Consider the following 23,422-nt stretch of genomic DNA (forward strand, 5'->3'; position numbering starts at 1 on the left):
CAGGAAATATCAGCTGTAAAAACGCACTTTTAGAAGTGTTTTGCAGTGGTGTTAATGCGCGTTTAGCTGCGTTAGCATTTAACAGCGTTCTCTGCCCTCTTCCATTTTCCACTCCCAGATCCAATTACTACAGCTTAAAAACGCTTGACGCAGCTTAACACTGTATACAGCATTGGTGACGCTGCTGCTCCAGAATGCGCTGGCCCTGGGTTGGTTTTTTTTTTTGCCGCTTGAAAACGCCTATGCCACTTACAGCTCCTAAAAGCCTACGTGTGCATGGACACATAGGAGTGCACGAAGAGGCGTTTTTAAGCTAGTAAGAAAAAATGCCTGACGCTCCTAAAGGTGGCAGGAAAAACGCACTGTGTGCATGAGGCCTAAATGCCGCATAGAGATTTTGAAAGCATTTACCTATTGTTTTTTTTTTTCATTGTAAGTATCAGGGATATTTTTACAGCAACTGTGACTGGTGTTGTAGGGATTTGTATGTTTTTGTTGGAAGGAAATGCCATTTTCAAAAGCACATTGAATATTGCTTTATAAAGAAAACAATCTCTACGTTACTCAAAAAAAAAAAAAAAAAGAAAGTCAGCAATAAGTGATAATGATATATTATATGTTGTCACTCAACAACTGCCGTGTGTTCCCACACCAAAAGTAATATGTAACAAAGTCCTGATCCCCGCAATCTATATGTGGCTCATACTAGCACATTATGTCTTAAACCTGCAGGGGGAGCCCTTTTTATTTGGGCTAAGTTTATTAGCGTTTTAAAGGGCGGATGATTAAAGACTAAGTTCCCTTTTTGAATTTTGAATGCACAGATTTTTGCAGAAAAAAATGTGCATTTATTCTTTTTTTTCCTGCAGGAGCCTGGAAAGCATTGCACTCACAATCAGTAGATCATGGGTGGAATGTGGGCTCCTGCAGACATGTCCATCGGCTTTCTTGCCTGTACATCTGAATGGGCTTTCTGTTAGAAAGCTAAAGGACATATCAGTGGATTATGACAGCGCTTACCAACACCCACGCTACCCATTGAAACTACAAGCCCGTTTACCGTGGTGGAAGATGGGACTTGTAGTTTATTTATTCACAGATTCCTGTGAATGATTGATGCGGCTGGGCATCAAGGTGTGAGAGTGGGCGCGGAGAGAAGTACCCCCGCATGCTGTCATGGGGACATAAGAGGCAGGAGCTGGAACACATTACAGGTTCAATCCTAAATTCAGGTGGAACATGTAACATGTAGCATGTTCCAGCGGAGAGTTTATCCTTTAGCCTGGGTTCACACTTGTACGGTGCGGGACATTGCATGCTATTCACACAGGAATCACACTGCATTTCTGTGCAAATTACATGCAATGTCTGTGCGGTGCGATTTGAGCCAATTATTTTATATAGCTCAAATCGCATTGCATCTGCACAAAAATGGTGCTGGACCCTTTTTTTTTTTTTTTTCTGCACCCATGCGGTGCCATACTGGTAATCGCACTGCGTTTTGCAAGCTGTTTTGCGGTGTCATTATTAGAAGATTGACACCCACAGCAGATCACATGAACACCATGCGATTTCAATGAGGTGCAGGAAACGCACAGGATTCGCTGCATTTCCCACATCGCGCATCATTGTAAATCTAGGCTAAAACCTTAACCATTAACATACATCTAAACATCTGGATACCGAATAAGAGGAAAAACATGCGGCAAGCACAAAAATTGAATGTGGCAATGTTACAATGAATATGGGGCTTGGCTTAAAATGGGGTCTGACAAACCCCAGGCACCAGTTCGCCATGGCAACCAGAAGCTTCGACATGGCGTCTGGGCTGCACATGCACCCCCCTTGTTATATATCCCTGGCTCCGCTTGCCCATCTGCAGGCCTGGGACGGTGGGACCGGGTACCGCCGGGTAGAAGGGGTGGGGGGAGAGCGGACACACATCCACTCTCCTCCCCTTCCAAGTTAATGACACCTCCAGATTCACAGATCACAGTGCGAACTGCCAAATGGTGCAGGAATCCCATGCGATCCGATTCCAATGCAGACCAAAAAAAGGGTCCTGCACCATTTTGGTGCTATTGCGATGCAAATTCAGCCATACAATCTGTATGGCTGAATTTGCATCACATGTGATCTGCACAGCAGTGTGGTGCAAATCATATGCAATGTCTAACATTGCACCAGTGTGAACCCAGCCTAGAAGATTTTATACACAACAAAGATGTCACCTGTGTATATCATCACAAATCTTGGGAAGTAAATGTGCGCTGCTCTTGTACGTTAAAGCGACATTAAAGCCTTGTTTTTTTTAATAACAGACATGTTATAATTACCTCCTCTGTGCAGTGGTTTTGCACAGAGCAGCCTGGATCCTCCTCTTCTTGGGTCCCACGTCGGACCTCCCTCCCTCCTGGCTCCTCCCTCCTGCTGAGTGCCCCCACAGCAAGCAGGCATGCTACCGACCCACGGCCCATGTGTGTCCATTCACACACGGGGGCGCGACTCGGCCCCGCCCCCTCGGTCTCATGAGTGACTCACTGGCTGTGATTGACAGCAGCTGAAGCCAATGAGTCCCGCTGCTGCCAAAAGCCAATCAGGAGTGCGAGTCCCTGGAGAGGCAAGGCTATCGTGGACATTGCTGGATTAAGAGGGGGCTCAGGTAAGTAAGGGGGGCTCCTGCACACAGTAGGTTTGCATAGAATGCATGAAGGTATAAAAAAAACTTGTGCCTTTACAACCACTTTAATCCCAAAGTGAATTTTTACATATTTCCATGAATGAGGTGAAACAAAGTGAAAATTCCCTTTGCAAAGAAAACCAAATCATGTGCAAGGAAAATGAATGCAGGATTTTTGCATGCACATGATCGGATAATTGAAGTTGGCATACCTTCATCTCATTCACTAACATTAGTTAATTTTCTTTTTCCAAAGTGAATTTTCACCTATATGATTGAATGAGGTGAAGTTTTGTTGACGTTCGTCATCCAGTAATGAATAATACCACCAAAAGAAAGCTCTATTTGTGGGGAAAAAAGACATCAATTTTGTTTGGGTACAATGTCGCACGACCGCGCAATTCTCAGTTAAAGTTAAGCAGTGCGTATTGCAAAAAATGGCCTGGTTAAGAAGGGGGGGGGTGAATCTTGCAGAGGTCAAGTGGTTAATGCCTGGCACCAGTACAGAAAGGTGTATGTCCTATCAGGCTTCAGCAGCCCTCACCAGCTGTAACTCCCCTAAAGCACCACAAGATGGCATGAGTGGACTCGTTAGCACAGAACGCATGAGCCGTTTGTGTTGTCGGAAGTGACGTCGGCTAGTCGGTTGCCCAGGTGCTGAGAAGCGGTGGTAGACATGGCTGGGGACGAGGTGATATCGGCTCCGGTGGAGTCTTCGGGTGGAGCAGAAAAGAACGGTGAGAGCAGCTTTCTCAGACATGCTGGGGGGGTTACAAATGGCAGAGGACGGGTTCATAGGAGCACTGTTACTTTGTCGTCTGTAATGTTTTCCTATGCGGACGATAGCGGGCTCAGGGCTGCCGCGAGTGTTCCTGGGAGTTGTAGTTGTGTATGACTGGGAATGCTGTGTGTGGGTTGGGTGAGGGGACTACATATCCCGGCGTTCTTTGCGCTGTGCCTACTGACGGTTAACTGTCATATGAAGAGGGCGGTTGAGTATGTTTATGAAAACAGCCTTTATATATAGAAGAAGAATGCTTACCAGGGCAATCCCTGGTGACCGAGAATGCTGCAGTTTACACAGCTGCTTGTACTACTTTAATAAAAAGCACAGAAATGGCTCTGGCTAGGAGAATATTTGGATCTCGTGCCCCTGATGAAAAGCACATGATCATTGTGATTTCTTCCAGTATCAGTGGGACAGGCCAGATTGGTGTAATAAGTTCTACAGTGTACTAGCTAGACCCATGGGCAGCGCCAGGACATCTACCATGGGCAGAGGAGCACATTGATCAATAATGATGTCTGCAGGATTGGCAGCACATGATCAGTCCATTCACTTTCTATGATCATATTTCCCTCTGTCCTTTAGTCTTGTCTTTGAAACATAACATGAATATTTCCTGTGATGTCATTATTGCACCCCCCATTATACTGTGACAAGATGGGCACACTCTGGTGTCACAGAGGTAGAGATGTGCTCTGAACTCCTCTCTACCCAAACTTTTTTTTTTTCAGTGAGCTGCAGGAGGGGTCATTCCTGCCCCACAGTTTATGTAAACAAAGAGGTGGGCTGTGGGGCATTGTCACCTTTTTTGGGGGGGAAATAAAAACACCTTATGATTTTTTTTTTTTTTTTTTTGTTAATAACACAACCCATTTTTGCTGGCTATATGACAATCACACAAGCTAGGGGATAGGGCAGGAATGGGTGGTGTATAAGGAGGAGGCATGGAAAATGAATAATGGACAGGGAGGCAGCAGTAATAGATGTGGAGGGAGCAAGAGTGGAGTCAAGTGGGGGGTGAAGGGAACAGAGGAGGCAGCAGAACCACATATGGGGAGCGGGGCTGGTGAAGTCAGCAGGACCAAATGTTAGGGTAAATGAAAAAACGGAGGCCGTGGAACCAGAAGAGGAGGGGAGGGAATAGCGGAGGCCGTGGAACCAGAAGAGGAGAGGAGGGAATAGCGGTGGCCGTGGAACCAGAAGAGGAGAGGAGGGAATAGCGGAGACCGTGGAACCAGAAGAGGAGGGGTGGGAATAGCGGAGGCCGTGGAACCAGAAGAGGAGGGGTGGGAATAGCGGAGGCCCTGGAACCAGAAGAGGAGGGGTGGGAATAGCGGAGGCCCTGGAACCAAAAGAGGAGGGGTGGGAATAGCGGAGGCCCTGGAACCAGAAGAGGAGGGGAGGGAATAGCGGAGGTCGTGGAACCAGAAGAAAAGGGGCAGGAATAGCGGAGGCCGTGAAACCAGAAGAGGAGGGGAGGGAATAGCGGAGGTCGTGGAACCAGAAGAGGAGGGGAGGGAACAGCGGAGGCCATGGAACCAGAAATGGGGGTAAAACAGGAATAGCAAAGACGGCAGAACCAGAAGTATGAGGGGGTAGGGAGTAGCAGCATAGCTGGTAAAACCAGAAGTGGGGAGGAAGTAAGTAGTTGAGGCAGCTGAGCCAGAAGTAGAGGGACCAAATGCGGGGGGAAAGGAAGTAAAGGAGGCAGTGGAACCAGAAGTGGGGAGAACGTGAACTGCAGAGACGGCAGAACCATATGCGGGGGAAAGGGAATAGAGTAGGCAATGGAACCAAATTTGAGGGAGAAAATGGAGAAGAGGTGGCAGTAAAACCAGATGTGGGGCAGGGAATAGAGGGGGCAGCAGGACCAGATGTGAAAGTGTGGACACCCAAGAAGGTAGTGGACAGGGAGAGTGACTACTGTGAAGGCTCCCTGGATTGTGGTGGTGGGAAGAGAGAGCACAGCAATGGAACCAGATCATGTAGGTGTTATGCCGCGTACACACGGTCGGACTTTTCGTCTACAAAAGTCCGACAGCCTGTCCGACAGACTTCCTGCGGACTTTCGGCGGACTTGCAGCAGACTTTCTAACGAACGGACTTGCCTACACACGACCACACAAAAGTCCGACGGATTCGTACGTGATGACGTACACCGGACTAAAATAAGGAAGTTCATAGCCAGTAGCCAATAGCTGCCCTAGCATGGGTTTTTGTCCGTCGGACTAGCACACAGACGAGCGGATTTCGGGGTCCGTCGTAGTTACGACGTAAAGATTTGAAGCATGTTTCAAATCTAAAGTCCGTCGGATTTGAGGCTGAAAAAGTCTGCTGAAAGTCCGGAGAAGCCCACACACGATCGGATTACCAGCCAGCTTTAGTCCGTCGGCGTCCGTTGGACTTTTGTAGACGAAAAATCCGACCGTGTGTACGCGGCATTAGAATAGGAGGCAGCTCCTAATGATCTTGTAACTTAAAGCTCAGGTAGCATAGTTCAGTCTCTGGTTAACAGGGTCATTGTGCATGTTTCTTGTGATTTGAAACTAGGATTGATCCAGGTTTGCACATTTGTGATTCTCTTGTATATTTGCATGTAGGTCTTTCTGATTTTCTGAGAAATGCTCAGTTTAGAAATCCAGACTTTTTTGATTTTTGAACTGTGTAATGCATGTATCCAGAAAAATGCAGTTCTACTTTGCTGTGTATTGCATGTGTACTGATCTCTTTAGTCACTTGCAATGTGTAGACTTGTTTTTTTTTTTTTCTTTTTTAGCACCGTTATGGAGGGCATATTTATGTTCATATTTAGGCCTCATGCCCACGGACGTTTTTACAGCCACTTGCTTGAGCGTTTTTTGCAGCTTAAAAACGCCTCTCCATGTTAGCCTATGGCCTCATGCCCACCATGGCGTTTTGTGAGCTGTAAGTGGCATAAGCGTTTTTAATCTCCAAAAAAAACCCTGGACCAGTGCGTTCTGAGGCTTCAGCGCTAGAGCTGTAAAAACGCCAGACGCTGATAAAAAGGTGTTAAACGCGATTTAATGGGGCTTAACGCTGTATAGACAGCGTTATGCACCTTCCCGCATTTCTCTGTCTCTATTCAAAATCAATGGTTCCCTATGGGAGCCCATTGATTTTGAATAGAAGTCTCACCAGAAGTCGGATCAAGATGACCCAACTTGTGGTGTGACTTTTGTGCTGAAAATCTTGAAGGGGAACCCTGACAATTTTGCGTGAGGTTCCCCCCAAGATCCATACCAGACCCTTATCCGAGCACGAAGCCCGCCAGGTCAGGAAAGGGGGGGGGGGGGGGGGGACGAGCGAGCCTGAACCATAGCAGGCCACATGCCCTCAACCTGGGGGGTGGGTGCTTTGGGGCAGAGGGGGCCTCTGCACCCCCCACCCCAAAGCACCTTGTCCCCACGTTGATGAGGACAAGGGCCTCTTCCCGACAACCCTTGCCCGGTGGTTGTCGGGGTCTGCGGGCGGGGACTTATCGTGATCTGGAAGCCCCCTTTAACAAGGGACTCCCCAGATCATGGCCCCCCGCCCTAAGTGAATGAGTGTGGGGTACACCCTACCAATTCACCTAAATAAAAAGTGTCAAAAATAAACACACTACACAGGTTTTTAAAGTATTTTATTGAAGCAGATCCGGATCTTCTGCTCTTTTGCTGGGTCTTCTCCCTGCTATCTTCTGCTCTTTTTGCTGGGTCTTCTCCGCTCTCTGGGTCTTCTCTCCTCACTCTCTTCTGCTCTTTTGCTGGTCTCTCTCTCTCCTCTCCTCTCCTCTCCTCTCCTCTCCTCTCCTCTCCTCTCCTCTCCTCTCCTCTCCTCTCCTCTCCTCTCCTCTCCTCTCCTCTCCTCTCCTCTCCTCTCCTCTGCTGGGTCTTCTCCTCTCTCTCCGCTATCTTCTACTCTTTTGCTGGGTCTTCTCCTCTCTCTTCTGCTCTTTTGCTGGGTCTTCTCCCTCTGTTCTTCTTCTGCTGATGTTGACTCGACGCAATCTCCCAGTGTAATGCTATAACCTGAAGTGTACTTTTTTTTTTTTTCAGTTACAGCAGTGGATCTTACAGGACAGGGTCTTCAGAAACTGACCGCCATATTACCCTGTGGAGCTGACACTCAAACGTTGATTTTAGACAAGAACCAGATAATCAAATTGGAACACTTGGAAAAATGCAAAAACCTAACACAGGTGAATAAAATGGCCTTCTAAGAAGTACAGGGTTCATGTGCAGCCATTAATCTAAATTCGATTATTTTTAAAGCTGAGTTGAACTTTCAGTTTAAGTCAGCTACGTACCTTCTAGGTGCATCCAGACAAAATGATTCCTTCAGTTTGTTTTCTTTGGAAAGCAGCCACAGAGTAGAAAAGTCTGTTCCTGCCAACATGCTGTAGAGAAGGACTCTCTGAGAGACCACTGCTTCCACTCAGAGAGCAAGAGTCCTCCTATAGCATGCTGGCAGGGAACCAATTTTTTCTCTACTCGGGCTGTGGCTGCTTTGTAAAGAAAACAAACTATAAGACTTCACACACTTTTGTTTTAATTTACCTGGAATGTATTTAGCTGAAAGTTCAGTTGGGTTTTAAAACTGAGTATTTATGATGGCTAAAATTCCCTTTTTTTTTTTTTTTGAATAGTGTAAGAAAAATTAAAACGCCTGTCATATTTTTTTCTTTTTCGATGCCTATGTCCTATTTGGGTGACTTGCCTTCACTTTCTGTCTAAAGATGCAAAAGGAAATGGGAGGGTTTTGTAAACTAGGGAAATCTTTTTGCAGACAGTTGCCACTAGAACACAAGAAGTGTTCTTATTGGAAGATTTCCCTTTTGTTCCCTTTTGTTACTGTTCTGATGACAACTTGGAATTTCAGATCTTTCCTCACTTAGTCCTAGTGATGATGGTGAATAGGACAAATACAAAAAGTGAATCTTCTCTGAGGAAATGCAGGCAGCAAAAACCTGACAACCTTTCTCTAACAAAATTTGAAAAAAATTAAAAAATGTATTGCCTTTAGATACATTCTAAGATTTGTGAGTAACTATCTTTTGCAGGAAATAAAGTAGAATAATCAAATGTGTTCAATGTACCAGCAGATTTAGATACATTAACAAATTGAAGCTGAACTTCAGCTAACACTTTATAAGCAGTTACGGCAAACTTTTTTTTTCCTTTTGGGATAAAGGTTTTACATAAATATTAAAAGCTGACCATTGTAAGCTACCCTGTCAGTAGTGGGTGGTTTGTCCCAAGCCTGTAACTGCTGCTTCTGCAGGACAGCTTGTTCTTTTGAAAAACAGACCTACTGGCCAGATCATTAGGTGAAAATAAAGAAATAAAACTTTAAAAAAACTAATGCAGCCATCACATATAAGAATTGACAAGCTGCAATATAGTAAATGTTTGGTTTGGGATTTAATACCACTGCAATTTAATAAGCAGATCAGATGTGTTAGTTGGGTTATTCAAAAAGGCATTTACAGCTATTGTTTCCCTATGAACTACCTGCACCTAATTCAGGCATTTGCGCTAGTTTTGGTAACATTACCTGCAGGTGCACCAATTTAGGAAGTTCTACCTACTACTATTTTAAGAACCTGCCACTATGGCAGTGACAGTTTCCTAAAGAATTACCACCAGTTTGCAGATTAGGAAACTAGTGGTAAATCCGACCAGCTCTAAACTGTGTACAGAAGTAAACCAGTGCTCAAAGTGGGACAGGGCGGTACTGGGGAGCTATATTGAATTTGGCTGCTTCCTGCTGAGGGCTGTATCCCCAGCCTCATTTAGTTGTTGGCTGGGAAATTCCCCGGCCCTAAGCTAAACGCAAACAAGGGTGCTGGGAATACTGGTGATTTTCGTTACCCTAATATGGCAATGTGAGTCACAGAGGAAGCGAACTTAATGGGGAACTAGTCCCCATGGCTGCACTGCCTGATGGGAAACTGAGAGACTAGTTTCCCATCAAGTCTGCCTTGCTTGTGAATAACAGTGAATGGATTTGAAAGCTGTTATTGGGCTGAATAGCGGCTACAGATTTGCCCAATGCCATGCACTGTCAATCAGCAGTAAGGCAGACCTGATGGGGCACTAGCCTCTTAGTTCCCTGTCAGGCTTCTTTCACTACAGCACAAAATTCCTTGGCTATATGCTTTTTGTAGCCAAGGAGGGAGCTTAATTAAGCGGGTTGTGGCATATGGGGTAGGTATCATTTTTACATAATCTTTATCCGATTCCCTTACACTAAAGACAGTCTGGTATAGCTCTGCTTAAAAAGGAGAATGGTTAAACTGTTGTGGTAGCAAGCCAAATTGGTTTCCATTACTTAACAGTTGTGTAAATGTCATTATATTGCTATTACGTATTTTGTGTTTATAAGTATTTATCAGTGTTTGCTATGTCTTTGTCTATTATTAGTTGTCTGTAGCCAACAATCGCCTTGTTCGGATGATGGGTGTTTCAAAATTAATCCATCTTCGAGTTCTGAATCTGCCTCATAATAGCATTGGATATGTAGAAGGGCTGAAAAACTTGGTGCACTTGGCGTGGCTTAACCTTGCGGGGAACAATTTAAAGGTAAATTTTTGTTTTTGTTTTTATAGCCACAAACACTTGAAGTGTTAATGATTTATCAACATATTATTCTATTTTCTTTCAAAGATCCCTAAAGCTTATAGCATCAATGTGCTTATATATAGGCAAATTATTGTCCAAAATGGTTTGTCTTAAAGGAGAAGTATAGCCAAAGCTTTTTAGGCCATACTACTTCTATGGATTACAGGAGTGCAGTTCATTCTCCACTCCTGTGACCCATTTTCAGCCAACAGCAGACTAAAGCCCACTGTCGGCTGACATCACTCAGCTGATCCTGGCTCAGAAAAAATCCCGACCATATAGTCAGGATCCACCCAGGTGCCTGGGCCAGCACCTGGCTCGGCCTCTCAGTGATCTGCTAAGAGCCTGAACCAGCCCCTCCCACCTCCTCCACAGCCAAGCGCTCAGTGAGCACTGGAGGGGAGAGCAGAGAGCCCCTGACTGACAGTCACAGCTCTCTGCTCAGAGGGGAGGGGGAGAACTGACCGATCAGTGGTTTTTGATCGCTCAGTTCTCAGTGTAGAGCCTGCGGGGTACAGATGCAGCATCAGATCAATGCTTTATCCACCTAGAAGAGTAAAATTGTTTGTGTTTTTTTTTTTTTTTTTTTTTCTTTAAAGTAGACTTACATTGAAATGTAAAGGAGGATCTGATTATTCAGTAATAAATGAACACATCACAATATGTATGGTCAATTTTTGATTTTATAATCTACACATATATTCAGTAAATCTATCAGGCCCAGTCAGATTGCTCTTCTATGTCTAACAAGCATGTTCAAAGCAAGGCTTTAGCCTTTGTATAGGTTTCTGACATGATCCAGACGTTTTAAATGTCAGATCTTTTTAAAAGATTTATGCTGTCTTAATATCTGACAAACATTGGGCATTATGAGCCAACCACAGTTGCTTGTACAAGTTCTAGAGAGTAATACATTAAGAGTTTTTTTTTTATTATAAATGATTTTTCAGAATTAATTTTCAAACATTTTGTATTATTTTTCTTATTTGTTTTATTATATCTTCAGGTTATCGATCAGATAAACAGCTGTACGTCACTTCAACATTTGGATTTGTCAGATAATAATATATCCCAGATTGGTGATCTCACAAAGCTGATATACTTAAGGGTGAGATTTGAAGTAATTTCCTGTAATAGATTTTATGTGGCTTCAAATGAAGCCGTTTCCAAGTGATTAATAAATTATCGGTGACAATGAATTAGATATTTGCAAGATCAACTAGATAATAATAAAAAATGAAGCTTGAGCCTTTCATGTGATTTTGTGAGATATCTGTGAGCTATAATTTTTGAAAAATGGTATTTCAATCTATAGGGCATCCATTAAATCACGAGGGAGGAAAAGACATTTCTTTAAAAAAAAAAAAACAGTAATGCCAATTTGTTTAAATAACTACAGTATTGTTACTTTGTAATATATACTTAGACTAATTGGCAACTACTGAGATACAATCACTAGGGCTGAAACAATCAACAACTAATCAATTATGAAATTAATCGATTACTATTTTCATAATCAATTAATCGGCCAGTAAACATAATGGGGTTTAAAAAAACTAAAATTAGCCCTTTATAGTACAAAAATAGCAAATCGCTACTGTAAGTATTACTTTCACTGTTCCACAGTAAAAAAATGAACTTCTTACAGTAGCGATTATCTGCTCTTTTTGTACTATAAAGGGCTAATTTTATTAACCCCATTATATTACTAAAATTCTTAGGCCTGGTTCACACCTATACGTTTTTTGGTGCTTTTTGCAGAAACGCACTACAGTTCATTTAACATGGTTTCCTATGGGACACGTTAACATCTATGCTTTTTTCAGCTGCTGCGTTATTGGAAAGGGTCAGTTACTTTTTTCAAACCAGAATAGTGCTTTTTTGATTCAATATACTTCAATGGAGAAGCTGCAGAAAAGCATGTAATGTGTTTTTGCAGCAATTTGTGTTTTTTAATCTCCCCAACAACAAATTGGCCCAAAAAAATGTAAAAATGCAAATCGCAGCAAAATCATGTGCGCAAAAATCAAAATGCACAGCAAAAAACACTGCAGAAACTGATCAAAAGCAAACTGCATAGGTGTGCCTTGAGCCTTATGCTGGGCCTGGCCACACTGATCAATTTTCAGAGAATATTCATACAAAAAATCTTTGTACATTCGCTGAATGAAAGAATGCTTGAAATTTTCACTTGCTTTTAACATTCTGTTTTAAAAGGAATGTAATTTCTGAACAAAATCCACCTACACTGTGTGAAAATTCCTTTTGACCAAGAAGTTTTTTTTTATTATTTCTAAATTTTCCCATCACTGTGGTTGAAAACTAACATTGATTTGACCCCCACTAACGATTAGCAAATCGAACAATGTTCTTAAAATAACATTTTTTTTTGAACATTGACATTGTTTTTGTATGGCCAGCATATAATATATTACAGTTCTGTTTGAAAATCAGCAAAACAGTCTAACTTTTTTTTTTTTCTTTAAATAAAAAAAATGATCTGAGTCTGATATTTACCAGATTCACCCTCTAATAGTATATACAGTGTATCTCTTCTGTTTGTTATTCTCAGAGTGGATTAGATATTTTTCTCCTTAACCATATAGTTGAGTATTTATATTTACCACTGCATATAGATATTTAAGAATAAATTGCCTTTTTTTAAACTTCTAATTATACACCACACTTTTTTTAAGGTTATTAATCAAAACAATAATCGGCCAACTAATCGATTATGAAAATAATCGTTAGTTGTAGCCCTAAAAATCACATTCAAGCAGATATATAGAATATCACTTTTAACCAGTTCCCCCGACCAGTAAATGAAGAGGAAAGGATCGTCGCTATACCCCCTGGACCGGTAAACTTGCACTGGGAGAGAGGAACATGGAATAAGGCATGGCTACTATACAGGAGGCAGTGCATGTGTATATAATAAGCAAATATGGCTGCGTAGGACTGTTTAAGGCAAGCCACACACATTGGAATCTAATTATGCAAATACTGTACAATCTCCTTTCAATGTATATGGAAGACTGCCTAAAGAGTCTGTTTTATTTGTTTTCAGTCAGCTAGGCCCCTAGACTACATAGTTGTACAATCTAATTGTAATTTCTGTGACCGGTTTTGCACACTAGTCATGCTGCCAACTTTTTTCTGGAGCCTAGATTTCGTTTGTGATGTGCAGCATTTACTCACATGTATGTAGAAAGCAGAGTTATGGCATTAATATAAAATGAAAAAAGCTGATTGGGGTCTTATTTTTTCTTGTAGACTCTTTTGCTGCATGGCAATAACATCACATCGTTACGAACAGCACCAACCTGCCTCCCAAAGTGTCTCGCCATATTGTCCTTAGCAGAGAATGAAATCAGAGACCTCTGTGAAGTAAGTGGACCTGTTTTAAAAACTGTATTTCAAACCACATGTATGAGGTTTTTAAAGTTTATTTTAAATAACAAACATGTCATACTTACCTGCCCTGTGCAATGGTTTTCTCTGTGCAGCCCCAATTCTCCTCTTCTTGGCCTCTCCCCCTTGCTGATAGCACCCACAGCAAGCTGCTTGTTCTGGGGGGGCACTCGCGCGTGTTGGCTCCTGAGCCGTGTCTGAGACACACAGAACGCGGTTCGGCCTGACCCCTGCTCCCGATGGCTCCCGCTGCTGTGTCCCTGCCAATGAGGAGGCAGAGACCTGGGAGAGCATGTGCTCTCATGCACATCGCTGGATTGGGCTCAGGTAAGTATGGAGGGGGCTTGTGGGGGGGGGGGAGCTGCACACTGAAGGTTTTTTACCTACATGCATGCAAGGTAACAAAAAAAAAAAATACCTTCAGCTTTAAAACCACTTTAAAGATACAGAACTGTTTCTGTATCCCTTAGGAAACCCTGCCATCTTGCCCCTATAGGTGTCTTCATGGGCAAGCTGAGATGCCTCTTTAAAACAAAGGAGGGCATTGAAACTGTGTTTTATCGTGTAAGTTCACTGAGGGGCCCATTTATAAAGCTATGGTATTAAAACACTGATGCTTTACCAATGTGTCTTCAACTTTACTCGCTTTGGGATGTCGAAGCAAGCAAGGCCCCATTCATTGTAATAAATGGGAGAAGAAAAGGGCTGTAAGGATGGTGGCCCAGTCACATCACCTGGCAAGGTCATGTGACCACCTCTCCTTCTATCATGGCATGTTCTCTGCAGAATACTGTACTACAGAGGACATTTAATAGGACACTGCAAATGCCACATTTCAGCCTGATTCTTATGAAAGGCTTGTAAGATGCAGGCATAGTGTGGAGTCAGCACTGGGGCATCCCGCAAATAGTAGTATCCGCTCCAGATAACTTGATCTCTCAGGAGCACTAAGATAACCTCCTGGTAAGTGTCTTGTAATTTACTAATTTCTTTGTATGCTCTATTGTTGGTATGCTGTAGGATAAAACGGGTCCCATTAAGAAAGGCTTAATGTCTGTTTTCCATATTTACCTGCACAGATATTTTTGCCTTTTGCTATTCAGCAGGACTGAGTGGTATTAAATGTGCTGTTGTATTAGTATTAAAAGTTATTCATAGTGAATTACCTCACTTATATACATTAACTGACAAGCCATCTTTACATGATTGCTGAAAAAAAGACTTGTTATAATTCAAGAATCCTATAGGGAGATATTTAAAAAACGCAATAATAGTGTACAATTCAAGAAGTAAAACTGAAGATATAACCTGTTTTTCCAAAGCATGACGTTAGTCTTTGGGGGACTAGTACTAGCTTTAGTGTTTGTCTAACTAATTTAGAAGTGGCAGAGGAACGCTGAAGTGGGCATGTATTATTTATTTATTGGGTTATATATGCCCTGCTGTGAGTAAGGATTTTAGAATTCACTGAGCCAAACGGCAACATGCTATTGTAGAATTGTCACAACTTCAGCTAACTAACAAAATAATGTATAAAGATAAAAACTGATACCAGTGCCAGGATGCCAATGTGTGTATTAGCCAAAGCAGCTGTATGCCAATCCCCACTCTAGGGATAGATTAATTATTGTGAAGTTCTAATCATAGACTCCACTATTTAGCAAGCAACCCTATTTATTCCCTCACTCCAACTATCAAGAATCCTTAATTTAGTGCATAGTGTAAATACAACAACAAAGTTCTTAGTTTCGAAAAATAAAATCGCATAACAAAATCCAAAAGTTCAATAAAAAACACATTATTGATTGAACTTTCACTGACTAATGGACTTTTGGATTTTGTTATGTGATTTTATTTTTGTAGACTAAGCACTTGTTGTTTTTTTACACTTTTCACTAAATTAAGGATTCTTGATAGTTTTAGCGAGGGCATATATAGGGTTGCTTGCTAAATAGTGGAGTCTAAGGTTAGCGCTGTATATAACTTCACAACAAAATAATGTCGTTTTGTGAATTCCCTTTTGAAAGTATGGCAAAAATCAACTCCTTTTTAAACTAGTCTGGTGATTTTTGTGTTTGTTTACTGTGTTTTATGACTTCCTTTGCTATATAGATCTTCAGTGAATGATTTTTTCAAGCTACCAACAATAAAACCCCTCTTTGCCTTTTGCCAGGTTTCATTCCTTTCAGGTCTTACTGACTTGGAACAGTTGTCAATCATGAACAATCCCTGTGTGATGGCCACTCCTTCAATACCTGGCTTTGACTACAGACCTTACATTGTTAGTTGGTGTTTGAACCTCAGAGTTCTAGATGGATACGTAGTTTCTCAAAAAGAAAGGTAAATTGTTGCATGTGAGATATAACGTTGTTCAATCAAATATTTGTGTGTGTGATGTACATTTTGTAAATGTTTCAGATTACCAGCACTAAAGATATAACTTTTTTTGTTAAGGCGGACCTGAACTCAAAAATGAAAGATACAGTATATGCTATGTTCATAGGAAGGATCTATATAAAATACTTGTGTCTAAGTAATACCCTTGAAAAATCTACTGTTTTTTGCCTGGAATTCCATATGAAAATAGCAGTGCATTCCCTGTGCCTACAAACTTATAGTCATATATCAGCAGTGCCAGATCATCTAAGGCACTGCTGCTTGTGACTGTTGGGCACTCCTGTGCCTGCAGCCTCACAGCTGTATGTCAGCAATATCAGATAATCTAAGGCACTGTTACTGCTATTCTCATAAGGTTTGAAGTGTGATTATCACTACTGTGCTGCTCACTGTTCTTGCTGCAGTGGAAGTTGTACCTGAGGACCTGCAGTGTGAAAATCTCCCTGCCTTTGCTTTATTCATCTTGTAGATTTGCACTCCTGAACTTCTCCTGCTGTTTGATTATTTCTTTATCAGTCATCAGCTGTCAGGGGAGAAGCTCTGTGTGGCAGTGTTAATTTAGTTGACTAAAACATTTTAGTCGACTAAATGAATACTATTTTAGTTGACTAAAATACGACTAAAACTAAAACAATTGAGATGACTAAAATGCGACTAAAACTAAAATGGAATTTTAGTCAAAAGACTAAGAGTAAAACTAAATTGAAATTTTACTTCAAAATTAACACTGGTCTGTAGTGCATGTTCATACCTCAATACCATAAATAATAACATATTAGATTTTTCACTCAAGCAGTATATAATGAGTTTGGAAATTGTAGAGAAATGTTAACTAATGCATTACAATTTAAATTACACCCATTAGATTTTAGACGACTAAAATGAGTTTTTTAGTTGACTAAAATGCACTAGAGATTTTAGTCAACTAAAACGTAGGACATTTTAGTCGACTAAAATTTACTGGAGATTTAGTCGACTAAATACGACAAACAATTGCAGAAGACTAAAATGGGACTAAATCTAAAATGCCATTTTAGTCCTAAGACTAAAACTAAATCGAAATTTGCTGCCAAAATTAACACTGCTGTGTGGTTGAGGAGCCAGGCCCTTGCTTGCTTGTGTCAGAGACACAGTATGGAGCAAGGTGTGGTAAGTTAGTAATAGAAAAAAATCAGCAGCAGGGATCCCAGTGTTTAAAGGAATAAATGGAACTGTAGAATAAGAGACATGATCAAGCTCAAAGCATTGTATTTTTTATTCCTGGTATAAAGAGGTACTACTCAAAAAATATATAATATTATCCCCATAAATTAATGTTGGCTATGTGTTTTAATGATAGGTCCACATTTACTTCCTAAATAATGTATGTCCAGTGCCAGATGTCAATTTTAGATTTGGTAACTGTTGGATTATTATTTGTGAGTGTTGTTAGTGCAAGTGGTTCTAATGTCTAAATGTTTTTTGACCTTAATGCATTCCCCATTTAGCTACCTTTTTTCTACCCCACCCAAAACACTTACAAGTCAATCTGATCAATCCAGCCCTGCTGGCTGGTCTTCTCCCTTCACTTCCTGGTCTCATAGGAGACTCATGCAGCAGTGGGAGCCCATAGACTCCCGCTGCTCAGTCAGATTCTGTGAGGAGGGAGTGGGGGGCATGGCCGAGCCACACTTTTGTTTGTGTGTCTATGGATGGGAGCGCACCAGCACAGGTCCCCAATAGCATTATTATGGGGGCACCTGCAGGAAGAAGATGGGGACAGCGCTGGTGGAGAACTGTTAAAGATAAGCTAAAGGACCACTCTGTGCAATATTGTTGCACAAAGCAGGTAAGTATATACCTCTTTTTAAATTTGATTAAAAAAGATAAGCTTTAGTTTTACTTTTTAAAATGGTGAAATTTGAATTCTAGATCTGTTGGCTCTTTAGAGCTTTGTTTAACTTAAAGTGATTATGAACTTTAATTTTTTTCTTTTTTAAATAACAATGCTTACCTACTCTGTGCAATGGAATTGCACATAGTGGCCCCAAACCTCCTCTTCTCAGGTCCCCTGCTAATCTCCTGGCTCCTCCTCTTTTTGGTGTGCCACCATAGGAATCTACTTCCTTTTGCAGCTTACCTGCGGGCTTAATCCATAAACACAGACATAGTGGCTCAGCCCCCATCCCCCCGCTCCCTTGATAGGGGATTTGACTCACAGCAGCAGCCAGTGGCTCCGGCTGCCTCAGCAAAGCCTATGAGAGCAGGCAGAACTGCTAAAGATGAGCACAGCGCTGGATCAAGTGAGGACCTGGGTAAGTATAAGGGGAGGTCTGGGGGCATACGGCTACCTAAACATTTTTTACCTTAATGCAAAGAATGCATTAAGGTAAGAAATGTTAGAACCACTTTAATGTATATTTTCTTTTTTTTTCTTTTTGTTTCCTAGTCTGAAAGCTGAATGGCTTTATAGTCAAGGTAAAGGGAGATTGTACAGGCCAGGCCAACATGTACCGCTTACGTCATATCTGGCTTCTGTGTGTCCTTTGACTTCGGCAAATGGCCTGCAAACTGAGGAAGATGCAAAACTAGAGAAAATATTAAGCAAACAAAGGTAAAGATGTCCAAATTATTTTCATGGAAAAATGCATAATACCTCAAATTACACAAAGCTGACAAAATGTTATTTCTCATATTTTCACCATGAGTTCGTCTACAAAGTCAATAGGAAATTGTTTCTAAAGTTGGATGTTTTATAGTGGTATTTTATCTGTGCCAACACAGATTCACTCATTAAACCAAAATGTACTGTTTGTATTTTTTGTTGCACAAATGTGGGACCCAAGAGTGTTCTTAGTGAAACTACATTGTTTAGCAAAGTTGTAGGTAATGCTGCAGTGTTATGCTGTAAGTTTAAAGTGAGCTTTCAGAAGAGCCCCTGCACCTGGTTCAACCCCAGCCAAAGATTTTTATTTTTTATAGTGAAGAATGTTGTGCAACCTATGTAAGGGTTGCTTTGTCCTCTTTGTCCCTATTGGGACGATTTCCCCTCACTTCCATTACTGGTGACTCCCAGTCGCACAAGTAGTTTTGTCAAGAGTTTGCCTTCGAAGCCTTCAGTATAAAAATACTGTACATTAACTCAAAAATTTTATATATATTTTTTTATTTTTATTTTTTTTAAAACAGAATGTTCCATTATTGAAACTTGCACATGGATACAACAATAATACAGGAGACATATGTAAAATAGCAAAGTCACGTGATATACATATGCAGTTGGAAAGGAGCATTGTTCACACATCCAGATCTTACAAACCCAACGTTAGGGTACCAATATTCCAACAGCAAAGCCCTTAAACATAAGTGGGAAGGAGAGACCTGAGAGAGTGCTACAGCCGCAGACTTAACCAGGGAAAGGCAGCAGGGAGTAACCCCCTCCTATGCAGTTCACGGCTGCCACACTCTATCGTACTTCATAGGGCAATTCCTGCTAAGATATGTAATTTTATACATAGGAAGTGCAGAGTTTATTGACTTTTCCCACGAGACTACAGTGGGAGGGGAACGGGAATTTCACTTAGGGATAATCTCTTGCTTAGCATAAAACAGCAGGTAAAAAATTATCAGTTTGGTATATCTGGGCCTCTGATCATCATCTTGGACACCTAGTAGCAACAACTCAGGGGTGACCGGAAGAGCTGAAGAAATTGGGCAGCCAGGTAGGGCAGTTCCGAAAGACATACAGGAATTTGGGGAGAAAAATCATTTTGAGGAGACTGACGCTTCCCAACAAGTTCAGCGGCAGGGACGACCATCAAGCACACTCCGCCCGAAGTTGGGACAACAGCGGGAGTATTTTGAGGTTGGAAAACCTGGGCGGGTCCCTCCCAACCTGGATGCCCAAGTATCTAAACTGTTCCACCCACACCAACTGTGTAGCCGGGTTGGCGGCCTGCGCCAGGGGGTCAAGAGGAAACAACGTGGATTTGTCCCAGTTAATATGTATCCCTGAAAAGTGACTGAATTCGTTAAACCGGGTCAGGGCCTCCGCAAGAGAAGAACCAACGTGTTGTAGATAAAGGTGTACAGTAGGGGGCGCTAGAGACCTGAAAACATATGTATCTGCCAATAGATACACGCACTAACTATATCAACCACAGTGGATTAAATAGTGCTGTTTGTGCTAAACTGAAATTATATCAAATACATAGTTTATAATAAAAATGAATAAAAAGAATGAAGTGAAAAGTGATATTAAAATCAACAAAATTCTTAGTGCAAGTGTGATAAATGAAATCGTGATGTTTGATTGTCCCAATCCATTGAAAAGATCAGAGCAAACAGTTGAAACCAACATTAAAGCAGACACATGGATCCTCAAAGATGCAACAATTCTTGCGATGATATAAAGATTCCGTCACCCAAGAGGAAAAAACACCTGAAGATAATAGATATCTGCTTACCAGATACCAATGACTTCTTTAACTAAAAAGAAAGTCATTAGTGCTTGTACAGGATTGTGCCTGTTCACATGAAGGCTGGAAGGCTGGATGGTACTTTAGGCATAGATCCCTCCCGTCCCATTCATTCAGGATAGGAAATATGAGAAACAAAAGGGAATCTCCATAGCGTAAAACCGTTTAATGTATAAAAATAGAGAACAATAAAATAGCCAATTGGCCTCTTACATTGATCGGTGCCTACCCGGCACTGGGACTGCTTGCATGTCAGGGTGAATGGAGTCAGGAACCCTTCGCATCACATCGCACATGCGGCGTGCGTTCCACCCCGTGCGTCTAGCTAACCAGATGATCCGGAAGTAGGTGGGACGATTCTGGACATGTGACCACGTACCGCTCCGACGTACGTTTCGTTTGTGAACGTCTTCAGGGAAGCGTACATTGGTCACTAAGCGACTGGTTTATATGGGGAATGAGGGCGGGTAAATTGGCTTGGTAAGAATACTCCGCCTTTGTGTCGATAAAGTTTATTTGCTGAGCATTGTGCACAAACCAACCAGGGGATGAAAAACTCCCCCTGGTGGTTATATGTCACAGTGCTCCAAATAAAGAGAAAACTTCTTAGCATTACATACCATAATTGTCAATCAATAAAATGGCAGAAAAACAGTTGGAGATGATAAATTAATAAATATACTACATAAACAATCTCATTAATAATGATAATTATCATAATTAGTTGGAAAGGACTAAAAATAATCCCGTCATTCAGAGCAGTCTCAGTCTCGGTTTCACAATGGCTGGTAAGTGATAAGCACATTTAAACATTCTCCATTGTAACCACAATAATAAATTATTTTTAATTTTAATTTAATATGTTGAAGATCTTAAACTATACTTTGATATAAAAAAATGATAACCACATAACCAATAACATCAGGGTTCAAAAAATGCATACTGATAAGATTGTGATTAATCATTTGTTAAAAAACAATTGAGGTCTATGTCTATGTTCATCCCATACGGTTGCATACTCTGTAGCTTATAAAGCCAATATGTTTCATTTTTGGACACTGTCCTTTTCATATGAGTACCCCTCCAGTCCCTTGCTACTTTATCAATCCCATAAAACGTACATAGTGATGGATCACTGTTGTGGTACATTTTAAAGTGTCTGGAGACACTATGATTGGGGTAGCCATTTTTTATATTAGCAAGATGTTCACTAATTCTTACTTTGAGTTGACGTGTGGTTCTGCCCACGTACTGTAAGGAACATGGACATTCCAATACATAAGTTACGTGGTCAGAATCACACGTAATTAATGGTTTGATATTAAACTGTTGCTGGGTAACCACAGAATTGAATTGGGATTTCTTTTTCTTGGAGCCCGGTTTCCTCGTTATTTTGCATGCATTGCACCTAGTGCAGTAGTGGAAACCAGATCCATCCAAAAACGTAGATGGTTTCCTGGGTGGGTCCGGTACATTGGGGGCTAGTCGATTCCTGAGAGTAGGGGCCCTACGGTATATGAATTTTGGTTTCTTTGGCAAAGAGGACTGTAAATCTTTATCTTTTAACAGAATTGGCCAGAATTTCTTGAAAATACCCTCCACTGTTCTATATTGTCGATGGAAGCCTGACAGGAATGCGCATTCATCTTTGTATTCTTTTTTTGGTTTAGAAACCAACAAAGTTTGTCTGTCCATATTTGACACCTGAATTACCAGTTTCTCCAAAACATGGGCTGGGTAGCCCTTTTCCAGAAATCTGGTGGTAAGGGTATCTGCTTGTACAAAAAAATCTTTATCATTTTTACAGTTGCGCCGTATGCGCATGTATTGCCCTTTAGGTACAGCCCCAATCCATTGCGGGTGGTGGCAACTGTGTGTGGGGACATAGGCGTTGCGGTCGGTTTCCTTAAAAAATGTTTTTGTGCTTATAGTGGAACCCTGTTTGAAAAGTGTTAAATCCACTTTATTTGGAGCACTGTGACATATAACCACCAGGGGGAGTTGTTCATCCCCTGGTTGGTTTGTGCACAATGCTCAGCAAATAAACTTTATCGACACAAAGGCGGAGTATTCTTACCAAGCCAATTTACCCCCCCTCATTCCCCATATAAACCAGTCGCTTAGTGACCAATGTACGCTTCCCTGAAGACGTTCACAAACGAAACGTACGTCGGAGCGGTACGTGGTCACATGTCCAGAATCGTCCCACCTACTTCCGGATCATCTGGTTAGCTAGACGCACGGGGTGGAATGCACGCCGCATGTGCGATGTGATGCGAAGGGTTCCTGACTCCATTCACCCTGACATGCAAGCAGTCCCAGTGCCGGGTAGGCACCGATCAATGTAAGAGGCCAATTGGCTATTTTATTGTTCTCTATTTTTATACATTAAACGGTTTTACACTATGGAGATTCCCTTTTGTTTCTCATATTTCCTATCCTGAATGAATGGGACGGGAGGGATCTATGCCTAAAGTACCATCCAGCCTTCCAGCCTTCATGTGAACAGGCACAATCCTGTACAAGCACTAATGACTTTCTTTTTAGTTAAAGAAGTCATTGGTATCTGGTAAGCAGATATCTATTATCTTCAGGTGTTTTTTCCTCTTGGGTGACGGAATCTTTATATCATCGCAAGAATTGTTGCATCTTTGAGGATCCATGTGTCTGCTTTAATGTTGGTTTCAACTGTTTGCTCTGATCTTTTCAATGGATTGGGACAATCAAACATCACGATTTCATTTATCACACTTGCACTAAGAATTTTGTTGATTTTAATATCACTTTTCACTTCATTCTTTTTATTCATTTTTATTATAAACTATGTATTTGATATAATTTCAGTTTAGCACAAACAGCACTATTTAATCCACTGTGGTTGATATAGTTAGTGCGTGTATCTATTGGCAGATACATATGTTTTCAGGTCTCTAGCGCCCCCTACTGTACACCATTACTTATTTGATTGTTTCATTCAAATTAGGGGAGCAGCTTGTATTTGTGACTTTTTGTGTTTTTTTGTGTGTTTTTTACACTTACCATATTTATTTATTAATTTTTCCATATT

The 23,422-nt window shown here is 41.4% G+C and overlaps 1 protein-coding gene across 1 annotated transcript in view; it reads left to right on the top strand.

Moving 5' to 3' along the window:
- The first annotated feature begins 3,287 nt into the window (after nucleotides 1–3,287).
- CEP97 (centrosomal protein 97) overlaps nucleotides 3,288–23,422 on the top strand; it is a 48,903-nt gene continuing 28,768 nt past the window's right edge. Inside the window, exons 1-7 of the mRNA XM_073614949.1 lie at nucleotides 3,288–3,417; nucleotides 7,526–7,668; nucleotides 9,893–10,051; nucleotides 11,097–11,198; nucleotides 13,364–13,477; nucleotides 15,675–15,841; nucleotides 18,327–18,491. Of these exons, the coding sequence (XP_073471050.1) occupies nucleotides 3,357–3,417; nucleotides 7,526–7,668; nucleotides 9,893–10,051; nucleotides 11,097–11,198; nucleotides 13,364–13,477; nucleotides 15,675–15,841; nucleotides 18,327–18,491 (911 nt within the window). The 5' untranslated portion in view covers nucleotides 3,288–3,356. The remainder of the gene's footprint in view (nucleotides 3,418–7,525; nucleotides 7,669–9,892; nucleotides 10,052–11,096; nucleotides 11,199–13,363; nucleotides 13,478–15,674; nucleotides 15,842–18,326; nucleotides 18,492–23,422) is intronic.

The sequence above is a fragment of the Aquarana catesbeiana genome, linkage group LG02, assembly GCF_042186555.1.
Source record: "Aquarana catesbeiana isolate 2022-GZ linkage group LG02, ASM4218655v1, whole genome shotgun sequence".
NCBI classification, from domain to species: Eukaryota; Metazoa; Chordata; class Amphibia; order Anura; family Ranidae; genus Aquarana; species Aquarana catesbeiana.